At 37.7% G+C, this 13,292-nt stretch overlaps 1 protein-coding gene across 5 annotated transcripts in view; it reads left to right on the top strand.

Moving 5' to 3' along the window:
- The window catches only part of LOC127438133 (phosphofurin acidic cluster sorting protein 2-like), a 91,986-nt gene that overhangs the window by 46,915 nt on the left and 31,779 nt on the right, over positions 1-13,292 (top strand). For all 5 annotated transcript variants that reach the window (XM_051693457.1, XM_051693455.1, XM_051693456.1 and 2 more), the window contains exons 6-12: positions 1,434-1,525; positions 1,910-1,993; positions 3,543-3,602; positions 7,805-7,953; positions 9,183-9,276; positions 9,368-9,454; positions 10,148-10,284. In XM_051693457.1, the coding sequence (XP_051549417.1) occupies positions 1,434-1,525; positions 1,910-1,993; positions 3,543-3,602; positions 7,805-7,953; positions 9,183-9,276; positions 9,368-9,454; positions 10,148-10,284 (703 nt within the window). The remainder of the gene's footprint in view (positions 1-1,433; positions 1,526-1,909; positions 1,994-3,542; positions 3,603-7,804; positions 7,954-9,182; positions 9,277-9,367; positions 9,455-10,147; positions 10,285-13,292) is intronic.

Here is a 13,292-nt window from a genome sequence, read left to right as displayed (position 1 = left end):
CAACAGTGGCAGATATTAAAATTTCCCACAGGTTTTCCAAAGAACTGTTTCCCAGTATTGGCAAATATGAATACTTTCCAAAGGTTGGCTAAAGAACAGTTTGCCAATAGTGGCAGATATGAATATTTCCCACAGATTTTCCAAAGAACTATTTGCCAGTAGTGGCAGATATTCAAATTTGCTAAAGGTTTGCCAAAGAACTGTTTGCCAGTAGTGGCAAATATTAATATTTACCAAAGGTTTGCCAAAGAACTGTTTGCCAGTAGTGGCAAATATTAATATTTACCAAAGGTTTGCCAAAGAACTGTTTGCCAGTAGTGGCAGATATTAATATTTGCCAAAGGACTGGCAAATAACTGTTTGCCAATAGTGGCAGATATTAATATTTGCCAAAGGTTTGCCAAAGAACTGTTTGCTAGTAGTGGCAGATAATAATATTTTCCAAAGGTTTGCCAAAGAACTGTTTGCCAATAGTAGCAGATATTAATATTTCCCAAAGGTTTGTCAAAAACTATTTGCCAGTAGTGGCAGATATTAATATTTGCCAGTGGTTGGCAAAATAACTGTTTGCCAATAGTACTGGATATTAATATTTCCCAAATGTTTACCGAGAACTGTCTGCCAAAAGTGGCAGATATTAATATTTCCCAAAGGTTTTCCAAAGAACTATTTGCCAGTAGTGGCAGATATAAAAATTTGCTAAAGTTTTGCCAAAGAACTGTTTGCCAGTAGTGGCAAATATTAATATTTACCAAAGGTTTGCCAAAGAACTGTTTCCCAGTAGTGGCAGATATTAATATTTGCCAAAGGACTGCCAAATAACTGTTTGCCAATAGTGGCAGATATTAATATTTGCCAAAGGACTGCCAAATAACTGTTTGCCAATAGTGGCAGATATTAATATTTGCCAAAGGTTTGCCAAAGAACTGTTTTCTAGTAGTGGCAGATATTAATATTTTCCAAAGGTTTGACAAAGAACTGTTTGCCAATAGTGGCAGATATTAATATTTCCCAAAGGTTTGTAAAAAAACTGTTTGCCAATAATGGCAAATATAAATATTTCCCAAAGGTTTGCCAAGAACATTAACTGACATTAATATTTACCATAGGTTTTCCAAAGAACCATTTGCCAGTAGTGGCAGGTATGACTGTTTTCCAATGGTTTGTCAAAGAACTGTTTGCCAGTAGTGACAGATAATAATTATTGCCAAATAGCCATTTTTGTGCATTTTGCAATAGCTTCGAACGTGGCTCATCCAATCAGAATTTAGTGACATATCTAATTGATTTTTAATGTACAATGTTCTGTTTGAAAAGGTTGTTTTAACACTTTTTGATTTTGTCTATAAGTAAATAGTAAAATGGTATGTGTGCGTTCGCTGGCATGAAATGTTAAGCATCATGGGGTCATGAAATATCTCTTTTTCGTTTAGACCGTTCTCCAGATATGGATAACTATTCTGAAGATGATGACGACAGTTACTCATCAGAGCAAGAAGCCAGCGATGATGCTGTTCAAGGCCAGGTTGGGAATTTTCACACACGCCTTTCTTTATCATTGTTCTTAAAATAAAACCTTGCTGAATCTTGGAAAAGAGACAAAATTGCTAGAATGAATGTAGTCTGTGTTGTTGGTCTGGCTGGTGTTATCTTAAAGTTATGTTTTAGCTTTTAAAAATCAAAACAGTTTGGTCGATTTACTAAAGGAATTAAGCAAGTCATCTTCTAGGCCAGTTGTGAGTGCTACAGGTACATCTAGTTAAAATAGATTGTTGGTAGTTTGTGAATATGACACAGGTTTTTGCGCTGAAATATCAAGCACAAATGTTTAGTGAATTCACATAATAGGGGCTCTATCTACCAAAAGTAGTTGAATTTTGAAACTTTGTGAATCTTCCTTTTGTTGTAGGACCTTTATGACGAGGATGATGATGTTCAGCGGAAACCAAAAAAATCTCGTAGAAAAATGATTAGAACCACATCTATGACCCGGGTATGTACATATATACTCTCTGTGCACTCATCCTGGGTGGCCAATGACATAGAAGCATGCACAGAAAACAATTGGACCCAGAACTGAGCCCTGCGGAACACAATTTATTCAAATCATTTATACAACACATTACTTTATACAACACATTACTGTTCTGATTGCTGATATGGTAAATTCTAGTGATAGACCAATATACAGTACTGTGCAAATGTTTTAGGCACTTGTGAAAAATGTTGCATAGTAAGGATGTCTTCAAAAATAATGCCATAAATAGTTTTCATTTATCACTTAACATCATACAAAGTCCAGCAAACATAAAAAAGCTAAATCAATATTTGGTGTGACCACCTTTGCCTTTAAAACACCCCCAATTCTCCTAGATACACCTGGACACAGTTTTTCTTAGTTGTTGGCAGATAGGATGTACCAAGCTTCTTGGAGAATTCACCACAATTCCTCTTTCTATTTAGGCTGTCTCAATTGCTTCTGCCATCTCTTGCAGAGCATCCTGTTCTTCTATTCTAATCTTTTCTATTTGCAAAAGTAATGTTTGAGAGCCTAAAATGTATTTTTCCTATTGACACACTAAAGCTGAAGATATAAATAACCATCTTAAGACAGATGTATTTGTGAAACATCTTAAGTGCCTAAAACTTTTACACAATACTGTATATAGTGACCAGGTCAGTTAATTAGCTGATATTTGGTCATTTTGACATAACTCTGCCTGATTATTTGATTTACAGAAGTAGTCATTTCACCTTGTGTCAGTTCAAAAAATCTACTGACAGCCTTGTCAATATTCAGTTTCTGTTTTCAGATGTGGAATAAATTCACCAATTCTGTTTACACCTTTATTTGCAATTATTAATTTGTAATATATACCCTGTCCTGTTCTATATACATCTGTCTCTACATTGGCCAGTATTCATATTCATAATGGATAAATTGTCTTGATACAAGTCACTTCAGGCAGGTGCCTTATAGAAAGAAACAAATGGGCTTTGTGTCCAAAAGGTGGTGTTTGGTGTTCAGTTCAGTGTTATATAGTTGACAGAAGGTCATGGAAGGTGATGTTCTATCCTCTTAAGCTAAGCTCACCATCAGGAACACAAATGTTAACTCAGGATCAGTGTGTAAACTAGAGCAACACCAATATATATTTCCTAACACCTTTTCTAAAGCTCATCATCAAATCTATTTGTAAATCTAGAATGTTTACTTTTGATTAATTTCCATTAGCTAATAGCTGTCTAACTGCACTAAAAAAGTACCAAAAAGGTATTACTATGTTTTTTAAAGACATTCTTTGGTACCATTCTTTGGATTACCATGTCAATACCATGCACATGAATATGGCAGTTATTCAGTGCCATGGTATTACCATCTGATACCATCACTGTACCCTGGTACAGTAACCACTGTACTTTTTGTAGCACTGACCTTGATTGCATTGGACACTTGCAGCTCTGAAGTCTGATTTGTTACATTATACCTAAGATGGTATTGTTTAATGTTTTAACTACATATTCTCTCAATCCCTATTTAGCAACCCAATTTCAAGCAGAAGTTTGTTGCTCTCCTGAAACGATTCAAAGTATCTGATGAGGTAAGACATTTTATTGTCTTTATAAGTTACAGCAGAAGAAATTACATGTTCGTCTGAATTTCTGCAAAATGACTTTAAAGGGCGGTTTTATTTCAGTCAGAGGAAACACTATTTCAACCAAACAGCCATTGTATCCAAGTAGATGCAAAGTAAAATACAGTCAAATCTAGTTACTTTACGGTATTAAGAAGGACGAATCCCAACTGCCTCCTCGTCTGAGACCGCCAACCCACGCATCTTACCACATGGCTTGTTGAGCGCGTTGCCATGGAGACATAGCGCGTGTGGAGGCTTCACGCCATCCACCGGGGTATCCTCACTCAACTCACCACGCGCCCCACTGAGAACGAACCACATTATAGCGACCACGAGGATGTTACCCCATGTGACTCTACCCTCCCTAGCAATCAGGCCAATTTGGTTGCTTAGGAGACCTGGCTGGAGTCACTCAGCTCACAACTCTTTTTCTTTCATTCTTTAAATGAACACAAAGATGAGTGATATGTGTTCATTTTAATTAATATGAACCAATATAATAATACATAATAATAAGCAGCAACATTTGCTTATACATTTTTTCTAAAACTAATTCTAAAAAAGCCATGCAAAGATGTTAACATTGGATCAGTGAAATTTTTTTGAGTGATGACACAAACTGTGGATTCATTTAAATAGACAGTTTGTAGTGATTTACTGAAACTAATCAGACTCACTAACTAGTGCCATTTTGTTAGTGAAGTTTTGATATGTGCTATTCCAGCAAAGTTTAAATAAGTGCTAAATTCTCTCATATTCGTGAGTCATGAGACAAGGAAGAATTGCAAAATTAGTCTGATATGCTCTACAGAAAACTTAATGGCCAATTAAAAAGCGCATTAAAATCATTGCAATACTCACAAGGTTGCAAAATGTTATGTCACCTGCAAAAACATTGTGAATATTTGATATAATACCAAGCCCTCCACTGTGGTCCTGTCTTTTGTAATCACAAAATTACTCCAGCCATGAAATTAAACCTTTGTAAAACACCCATGGGACATTTAAATGAATCTAGTAGCTGAAATGTGAGAGGAATATACAGTGTTGATTATTGCAGTGTAAGACGTGAGGTAAATCTCTTTTAAAACAAAGATTATAGCAGTGCTCTGCGAGGACATATGGGGACACGATCTGGGTCATACATGTTTCTAAAGTGTACAGTCTTATTGTTAGAATCTAAGCTTGTTAGTCGGCTGTTTAAACCCTTGTCCTCTTGGCCTTGGCTACCCCATTCAATGATCCAAGACGTATAGGACGTGATCCAGATAAATATCTGGAAAAAAGTGCTGAATCTTCCTGATTATGGTTGTGTTCAGCAGACAAGTTGCTTTGCTAGAATGTTTCCGAATACCCTGTTGAACCATGCTGAAACAAACATCCAGCCTTAAACCAGCCTAAGCTGCTTGGCTAGTCTTAGCTGATTTACTCTTGTCTAGCTGGTCTCCAGCTAATCTAGCTGGTCTCCCAGCCTGGCCAAGCTGGTGTCCGCTGGTTACCTAGCCAGGTTTAAGCTGGTTTAGCAGGCTGGTCACCAAGCTGGTCTTTAGCTGGTCGATTAGCTGGTTTCTCAGCTTGACCAGCTGACAAGTTCCCAAAACCCCTTTAAAACCTGTTAACCAGATCAGCTTGACCAGACTGGGAGACCAGTTAAGACCAACAAGATGTTTTTTCCAAGCATATGTTGTGGTTTAGATGCTGGTGAGATTGTGTCCCCAACAAACTTCCTAACTAGCTTAACCAACAAGATTTCCTTGGTTGAGCAGCTTCACCAGAAAGACCATGCTTGTTGACCAGCATTTTTTGCTGGTGACCAAAATGGCAATGTTGTTCCAACAGACAAACCAGCACCAAACCAGCATAAACCTGCCTGAACCAGTATGGAAATTTATGCTGATCTAAGCTTGCTTTTCCAGTAGCAAAACGGGCTCGTCGGTTTCCAAACACCAACAGCAGCTTAATTACAGCTTTCCAGTGAATTGAGATGTTAACCCTTTCACATAACTGGGCCCCGCAGAGTAGTGTCACACATATGTGTTTCTGCAACAGCCAGTTACGGCTTTCACACCGACACAGGCTAGAGCATCTGTTATTTATATTAGCTCAAAAAGTTACTCATACAGTCTTTTAAACCACAGAATAAGTATATTTTATATACATACTTCCAACTCGTCTCTAAAGTACCACAGTAAAAAGTTTACAGCTCTTACACGCACAGTCAATACATCAAATGCGATCTTCTTGCGTGCTGCCATTTGTTTACATTTGTAGCGGTTGTCATTCGTCAAACAAACAGCTATTCAAAGAGTCTTTTCAAGCACATAATATGTTTATTTTATGTAACAAACAGCCAAATTGTCACCAAAGTACCACAATAACAGTTCACAGCTTGTATATGCACAACCATCGCATCTAAACGCGATCTTCCCATGCATGCAGCCACATCTGCTAATTAGGTGCAGATGAGGTTTTCATTCACACAAACAGCAACTCAAACAGTCTTTACAGGCATATAATACATTTGTTTTTTGAAAAAGACAGCCAAACTATCACAAAAGCACCACAATAACAGTTTAAAACTCGTATACTCTCAGTAAAAACATGCTGATTGAGCGCGATGAACGCAGCCAAGTCTGTTTACATTAGCGCTTGTCACACACACACATATGTTGGTGCAGCTATCATTGTGAGGACTCTCCATAGACATAATGATTTTTATACTGTACAAACTATAGATTATATCCCCTAACCCTACCCCTAAACCTAACCCTAACAAAAAACTTTCTGCATTTTTACATTTTCAATAAAACATTGTTTAGTATATATTTTTAAGCGATTTAAATTATGGAGACACTAGAAATGTCCTCATAAACCACATTTATAGCATAATACCCTTATAATTACCAGTTTGTAACCTAAAAAAAAGTCCTTATAAACCACTTATACCTGCCCACCCACACACACGCACACACACACACACACACACACACACACACACACACACACACAATGTCTTAGATGTCAAACTGTGCATAGGCAAACCGGACTGCTGATATTATTTGTTCATTTGTTTTTTTACAGCTATAAAAACAAAATAAATAAAACAAAACAGTACAGCAGACATAACCCATTTGTTCACATGTTTACTATATTATATACAGTATGTTTTTATGACAAGAAATCAAAAATTAAAATAATTTTAAAAAAATACTCATCTACACTCTGCCCCCCTTTACCGGCTGTGCCATGTCACATGCAAAAATAACTCACTCCAGGTGGCACTGTAGGGGAATTTAGACCCTGCTCATGAAAAGGTTAATCAGCAATAAATTACCTTCTGAAAAGTGGAAATTTAATGTGTTGGATGATCCGATACTTAATTTATAATTACCTGTTATAAAAAAAAAAACACTATGGCTCTACTTCAACATCTTAGGTTTATTCCTCATGAGCAGAAAGTATTTTGACGTAATGACAGAGGAAAATTGCACAAATACAACTATCATAATATCTGTTCATGCAGCGACTCTTGATTGGCAAAACCATAATGTTGTCAATGATATATCATGTCCCTCGGTTTTAATGTAATCTCACTGAGAATGTTACGCTTATTGGTTTAAAATGAAACCAATAAAATTTGTACAAACTATTAGCATTCCTATTTGTCTCAATGGCAATTACTCGGATGGTACATGGCAGACCAGAAGTACGCAACCTGCATGCTGCCAACTTCATTCATAAGCACTCAGTTCCAGATACAATTTTGAGTCAATCATGAGTTGTAAATGCTATAATAATTCACTCTGGAGCCACTGGAAATGATGTTCTGACAACTCTGATTGGCTGATGGCACCACAAGAATATGCACAGTCCCATGCCCTTCACTAGCGACTATCCTGAGCTGTGTTTTCCTTATAGCTACTGCTCATTTTAATTGTGGCCCATCTGTCAAATTTGATAATGTGGTGTGGTCTGATAAACTTGTATAATCATATGGATAACAATTACATTTACATTAATATGATTTGAAAATAAAGAATATAATGTTTTTAGTGATAATGTATAGCAAAAATCGTGTTTATATGGTTGTTCCACATGTCATAAAATTTTTTGTGTACTGCCTTTAAGAGGTACCTTTTCAGAAGAGTTGTGTTGTGTTGTGTCAGGTGTTGGACTCTGACCCGGTGGATCAGACGCAGGAAGTTGAAGATCTGGATCTTTTGTATGACAGTTTGGAGGTGTATAACCAGAGCGACAGTGGCCCAGAGATGGAGGACAACGAGAGTCTTCTCAGCACTCCCAAACCCAAACTCAAGTAAGAGTTAGGGGAGGCTAGGGTAGAGTTAGAAGTAGGGCTGGGGTAAGGTAGGGTAGAGTTGAGGGTAGTGTTAGGGTCAGGTAGGGTAGGGAAGTGTTGGGGTAGGGTAGGGTAGAGTTGGGGGTAGGTTAGGGTAGAGTTAGGGGTAGGGTAGTGTAGTGTTAGGTAGGTTTGACTTAGGGGTAGGGTTGGGGTAGGGTAGAGTTGAGGGAAATGTTGGGGTCAGGTAGGTAGGGTAGAGCTGGGGTAAGGTAGGGTAGAGTCAAGAGTAGGTTAGTGTAGAGTTAGGGATAGGGTAGTGTTGGGTAGGTTTGACTTAGGGGTAGGGTTGGCGTAGGGTGGAGTTGAGGGTAGTGTTAGGGTCTGGTAGGGTAGGGTTGAGTTGGGGTTCGGTAGAGTCTGAGGTAGTTTAGGGTAGAGATAGGAGTAGGGTAGGGTAGAGTTCACATAGAGTTGGTAGGGTAGGGTAGATTTGGGAGTAGGGTTGGGGTAGGGTTGAGAAAAGCTGGTGGTAGGATCTGGGTAGTGTAGATTTGGGTGTATTGTGAAGTTAGGGTAGGGGTAGGATTGGGTTAGGGGTAGGGTTATTTTACTTTAGGGTATGTATGGCTGCGGAACTCCAAATAACCACAATATATGAATGTTGCATGTAAAACCCGCAAGACATTTCTCAAAAAACAAAGGTTGCCATCTAGACACGACCCAGTTTGCTTGAGTCAAGGTTAGCAGGATTTGTAGAAAATAACTAGTCATTTGAAAAGTTGGTAATGTTAATAACATTAAACGTTTATTAGAAGCAAATATTCTTCAAATCAAATGGATATTTAGCACTAATTCTGTCATGGTAATACCAATTTCAGATTTACCTGCCACATACCGAATGCATACATTTTTTACCCCTACCCTAACTTCACAATACCCCCAAATCTTATCTACCCAAAACCTACCACCAACTTTTCTCAACCCTACCACAACCCTTCTCCCAAATCTACCCTACCCAAACCCTACCACCAACTCTATCTGAACTCTACCTGCCACATACTGAATTCTACGGTCAGACAGTCTCTTCCTGTCTAAGTGGGTGGTTCTTTGCTAAAATATTCAATACACCATTGCACTAAGTGTGACTGCTGCATTGCTGTCTATATAACCACTATATATACTGTAACTGTTGTGCTCTAGTATTATTTTAATATGTTAAACCTGTATGTGCATCTTTGCTCAAGGCCGTTCTTCGAGGGAATGTCTCACTCCAGCTCGCAGACAGAGATCGGCAGTTTACACAGCCAGAAAAGTCAACCGAGAGAGCAACCCTCTACTGTGCGTAAAGAACAAACTTATATACAAACATTTTCTTACATTGTTTGAGGGTCATAGTCTGTAACTTCAGTGTTTGTTTGTGTTTTTGTAGGGTGTAGATCTGTTAACAGTGGATAAGAACAGAGCACCCAGCGGGCGATACACAGATGACCCTACAGTAGTGGACTTTACAGCTGGGGTCAGTGACTATTTCCCTATTAAACGTTTACAGGATTAATATACTATGACTATCTCTCTGTTATTCTTTCTTGTTTTGTTTGTCTTTTTTCTGTGTATCACACATCAGTTCACATCTGCTTGTTTTCCAGCTGGTTAGCTGAATGTGAGGACTGACAGAGTGTGTGTGTGTTTAAATATGTTTTCTATCCAGCATCACAGCAATAACAGCCTTAATTAGGCACTTTCAGAGAGATTGAAGAGAGACAGATAAAGAGAGAAAGAGGAAAAAGGAAAGTGGGATTTTACCCTTGCATAAAGACTTGCATTTAAAGGAATAGTTCAGCCAAAAATTCTATACATCAGTTCAGTCCTACATAACAACATTGTAGTATCAACCTTTCTTCAGAAAAATCTAGTTAATTATTAGTAAAAGAAATGCTCCATCCTTCTTTCGTAATTGCCGTCCTGTTTTTCTATTGTTGTGCAGTGACTGCAGATAATTCAAGGCCACAGTCAGTGTGTCCGCACACTTAATCACTTAAAACAGTATCTAGTGTCACACACACACTCTTCAAACATATCAGCACCTCCACTCCGCAGTTCTGCTTTGTGGCTAAGTGGCCGTCGCCACAGCAACCTGGTGTTTTCACGGCCACGTGAGCTCTTGAAGTAAGCAGTGCATATTCCATGCCTTATGTTTACCTCTGCACAGGAACCGACGGAGGACGAGGTGGGTGGGGGTGCGGCCACATGCGACGCTAACATGAGCTGGGACGTGAGCACTGAGAAATTATCGGGAACAGTGGGCAAACTCTGCAAGACTGAATCGCAGACTCTCATGTCGCCTAGGTAACACATCTAACCTTCTATATTTGCATTCCTGTTTCTCTGTTTTTTCTTTTCTCAACCACAGTCTCTATCTCTCATCTCTCAAAGTCATTATTAATTTATTTATTTTTGACAGTTCCTCTAAAATCTCGGTCTCACTCATTCTCTTTTTCATTGTCACCCCAAATGTGCCCTATCTGAGTGTTTATTTAACTATAGGAACTTTCATGTCCCAGAGTTCTTTTTTTTTTTTTTTACTAAAATATTTGTTACAGTATATGAAGCTCACATAAAAACATGGAATCGTTCACCATACTCTCATCATATATATTTGCTACTTTTCTAATGCCATTTACGTATAGATTTTATTGTTTGCCTTTGTCCCAGACTTTCAAAATATTTAAAGGAATAGTTCACCCAAAAATGAAAATTTGCTGATAATTTACTCACCCTCAGGCCATCCAAGATGTAACTCAAATAGTTAGGGTTGGGTGAAAAACTCCATCTCCATCAAAATCCTCCGACATCGTGTTTGAAATTGTTTTGGACTGTTTTGGTTTGTGAACGGCACTTGGTCTGTGGTCTGTGCAAGTTTCTATTGTAAACAATGATGTGCTTCCTGACTCCTCCTCCACGTGACACGTGACCTTACCAACGAGCTTACGTCATCCCTCTCATGAGCGCGTGGCACAGAGATGTACGGAAGTGAACATTTGTAGTTAAAAAGTAAATAAGTTTGTTTCTAAAAATAATCAATCGTTTGGGTTCAGAAGAACTTTATTTGTCAATTATTTTGATGCACCCTAACTATGTATTTTGGACCGTCAAAAAAATGGAGTACATTCACTTAAAAATCTTAAATTCTGTTTTGATGAAGAAACTCAGATACATCTTGGATGGCCTGAGGGTGAGTAAATTGTCAGCAAATTTTCATTTTTGGGTGAACTATTCCTTTAAATCCTCAATTCCTCACTACATAAAAATTAGGGCTGGTGAATTTTTTATTTAATTTGTCCAGAGAAAATAATAGTTTTGAGATGTTAAACTTCGGCAAATTAAACTTCAGCATTCAATTTGCTTTTCATCTGTATGTATAATGTCTAATAATGCACACTTATGTATATCTTGCCAATAAAGCTTGATATAAATTGAATCTGCCAACTTGATCCTATAATTAAAAAAGTCCAGTGGTAAACGGCAAAAGATTTTGACCATCTTTTAATTACCATCATGTCCACTGCTTTTATGGCATGTAGACAAAAACCTTTATATTTTAACATGAACATATTTAAATGTATTAAAATAAAGTTCTTTGAGACAAAGTATTAAAAGATTAGTTCACCCAAAAATACAAATTCAGTCATTGTTTACTCCCCCCTGTGTTGTTATAACCCTATATGTCATTCTTTCTTTTTCTTAACACAAAGGGAGAAATTGTGAAAAAAAAACATTTGCTCGGTGATGTCATGCAGTGGCAGTTTATGGTGACTACTTCTTCAAGCTTCAAAAGAACACAAAAGTATAAGTCAGAAGTCTAATGAATTATTCCATGAGACTCATGATTGTTATGAAAGCGTACAATAAGCTTTGGTGAGAAAGCCTTATTATTTTTAAAGTTTTTTGACTGGTTCCTGTTCACAGTGGACGGAGTTACCCGTGCGATGCCAAATATAGAAAACAAGCAATCGATAGAATATACCGTCGCTTATCACTGCTGGTTAGGACAAAAACTCTGATTAACATAGAAAATATACCTTTTATAGCGTGTCTATTGCCGTCAGGTTAGGACACGGTGTGACTGTGACTGCCTGTAGCCTCCTCTATGTTTCTGTTTGATTTCCGAGTACTCTGTTAAAAAATAATAAGGCTGGGCATAGAAATGCATACATTTACTGACTACAAACTCTTCAGACATGTTTACTAAGTTCTGTTCTCTGTTTTGTGTGCAGCTGTGTTGTGTTCTGTTGTCGCTATCGCTGTGGAGGACCTGTTTTTAGATAAACAAAATAAGTTTTCGCTTGAACGCCCCAATGTCGCGAGGGGGCTGCGTGAACTGTTGCTCTCGTGCCCTATCATGAACCTGTACAGGAGATCAACGGTCAGTGAACATTTTCACTAAATAATACATTCGATTTCGGTTTGTTTCTCACAAAACCTTATCGTATGCTTTCATAACAATCATGAGTCTCGATGAAATAATTTATTAAACTTCTGAATTATACTTTTGCATTCTTTTGAAGAAGTAGTCACCATAAACTGCCATTGTTTGACATCACTGAGTGCAAAAAAATGTCACAACTTCTCCCTTTGTGTTCAGAAAAAAGAAAGAACGTCATATAGGGTTATAACAACATGGGTGAGTAAACAATGGCTGAATTTTCATTTTTGGGTGAACTAATCCTTTAAGTAAATACACTCACTGAGCACTTTATTAGGAACACTATGTCCGATGTGGTCCTTTGCTGAAATGTTAAAAATGTAATTTCTACCAAAAACAAAGAGTGATTTGAGATGTGTTTGAAATAATGACACAGTTATCATTTGATACATATATATTCTCTGGTGGGCATTGTTATTGGACAAATTGAATAAACTACTTAGAATTTGAAAAGTGTATTTTAAGAGAGTTTAATTTTCTTAAATTCCATAGGGCCCACAGTTGAAGAAGCATCCATCTGTTATATTTCTCCATGTCTTGTGCTGGTTACTACTGCAAGATAGCATATGTGTGTGTTTGCATTGTCTAATGAGCTCATTAAGACCCGTTCCCCAAGCGAGCTACTCACAGACCCTTTAGTGAATGTGGAATGCAACAGCGCATCACTGATCTGACTGGTTTGAGCTGCTTTCTGTGGCGCTTAGGAGGGAAAAGATGCCACAAATTATTATGCCCAATCTGCTGTATTACTGTGCTGCAGATATGAGTTTGAACTGAAATGACAACAGCAAGTGTCTTTCATGTTGTCTTTAATGTCTACAAGACCTAATTTTATATTACCTAAAATTGCCCTTCTGGAAAATCCATCTTA

The sequence above is a fragment of the Myxocyprinus asiaticus genome, chromosome 49, assembly GCF_019703515.2.
Source record: "Myxocyprinus asiaticus isolate MX2 ecotype Aquarium Trade chromosome 49, UBuf_Myxa_2, whole genome shotgun sequence".
Classification (NCBI taxonomy): Eukaryota; Metazoa; Chordata; class Actinopteri; order Cypriniformes; family Catostomidae; genus Myxocyprinus; species Myxocyprinus asiaticus.
This window is presented reverse-complemented; position numbering and strand designations above follow the sequence as displayed.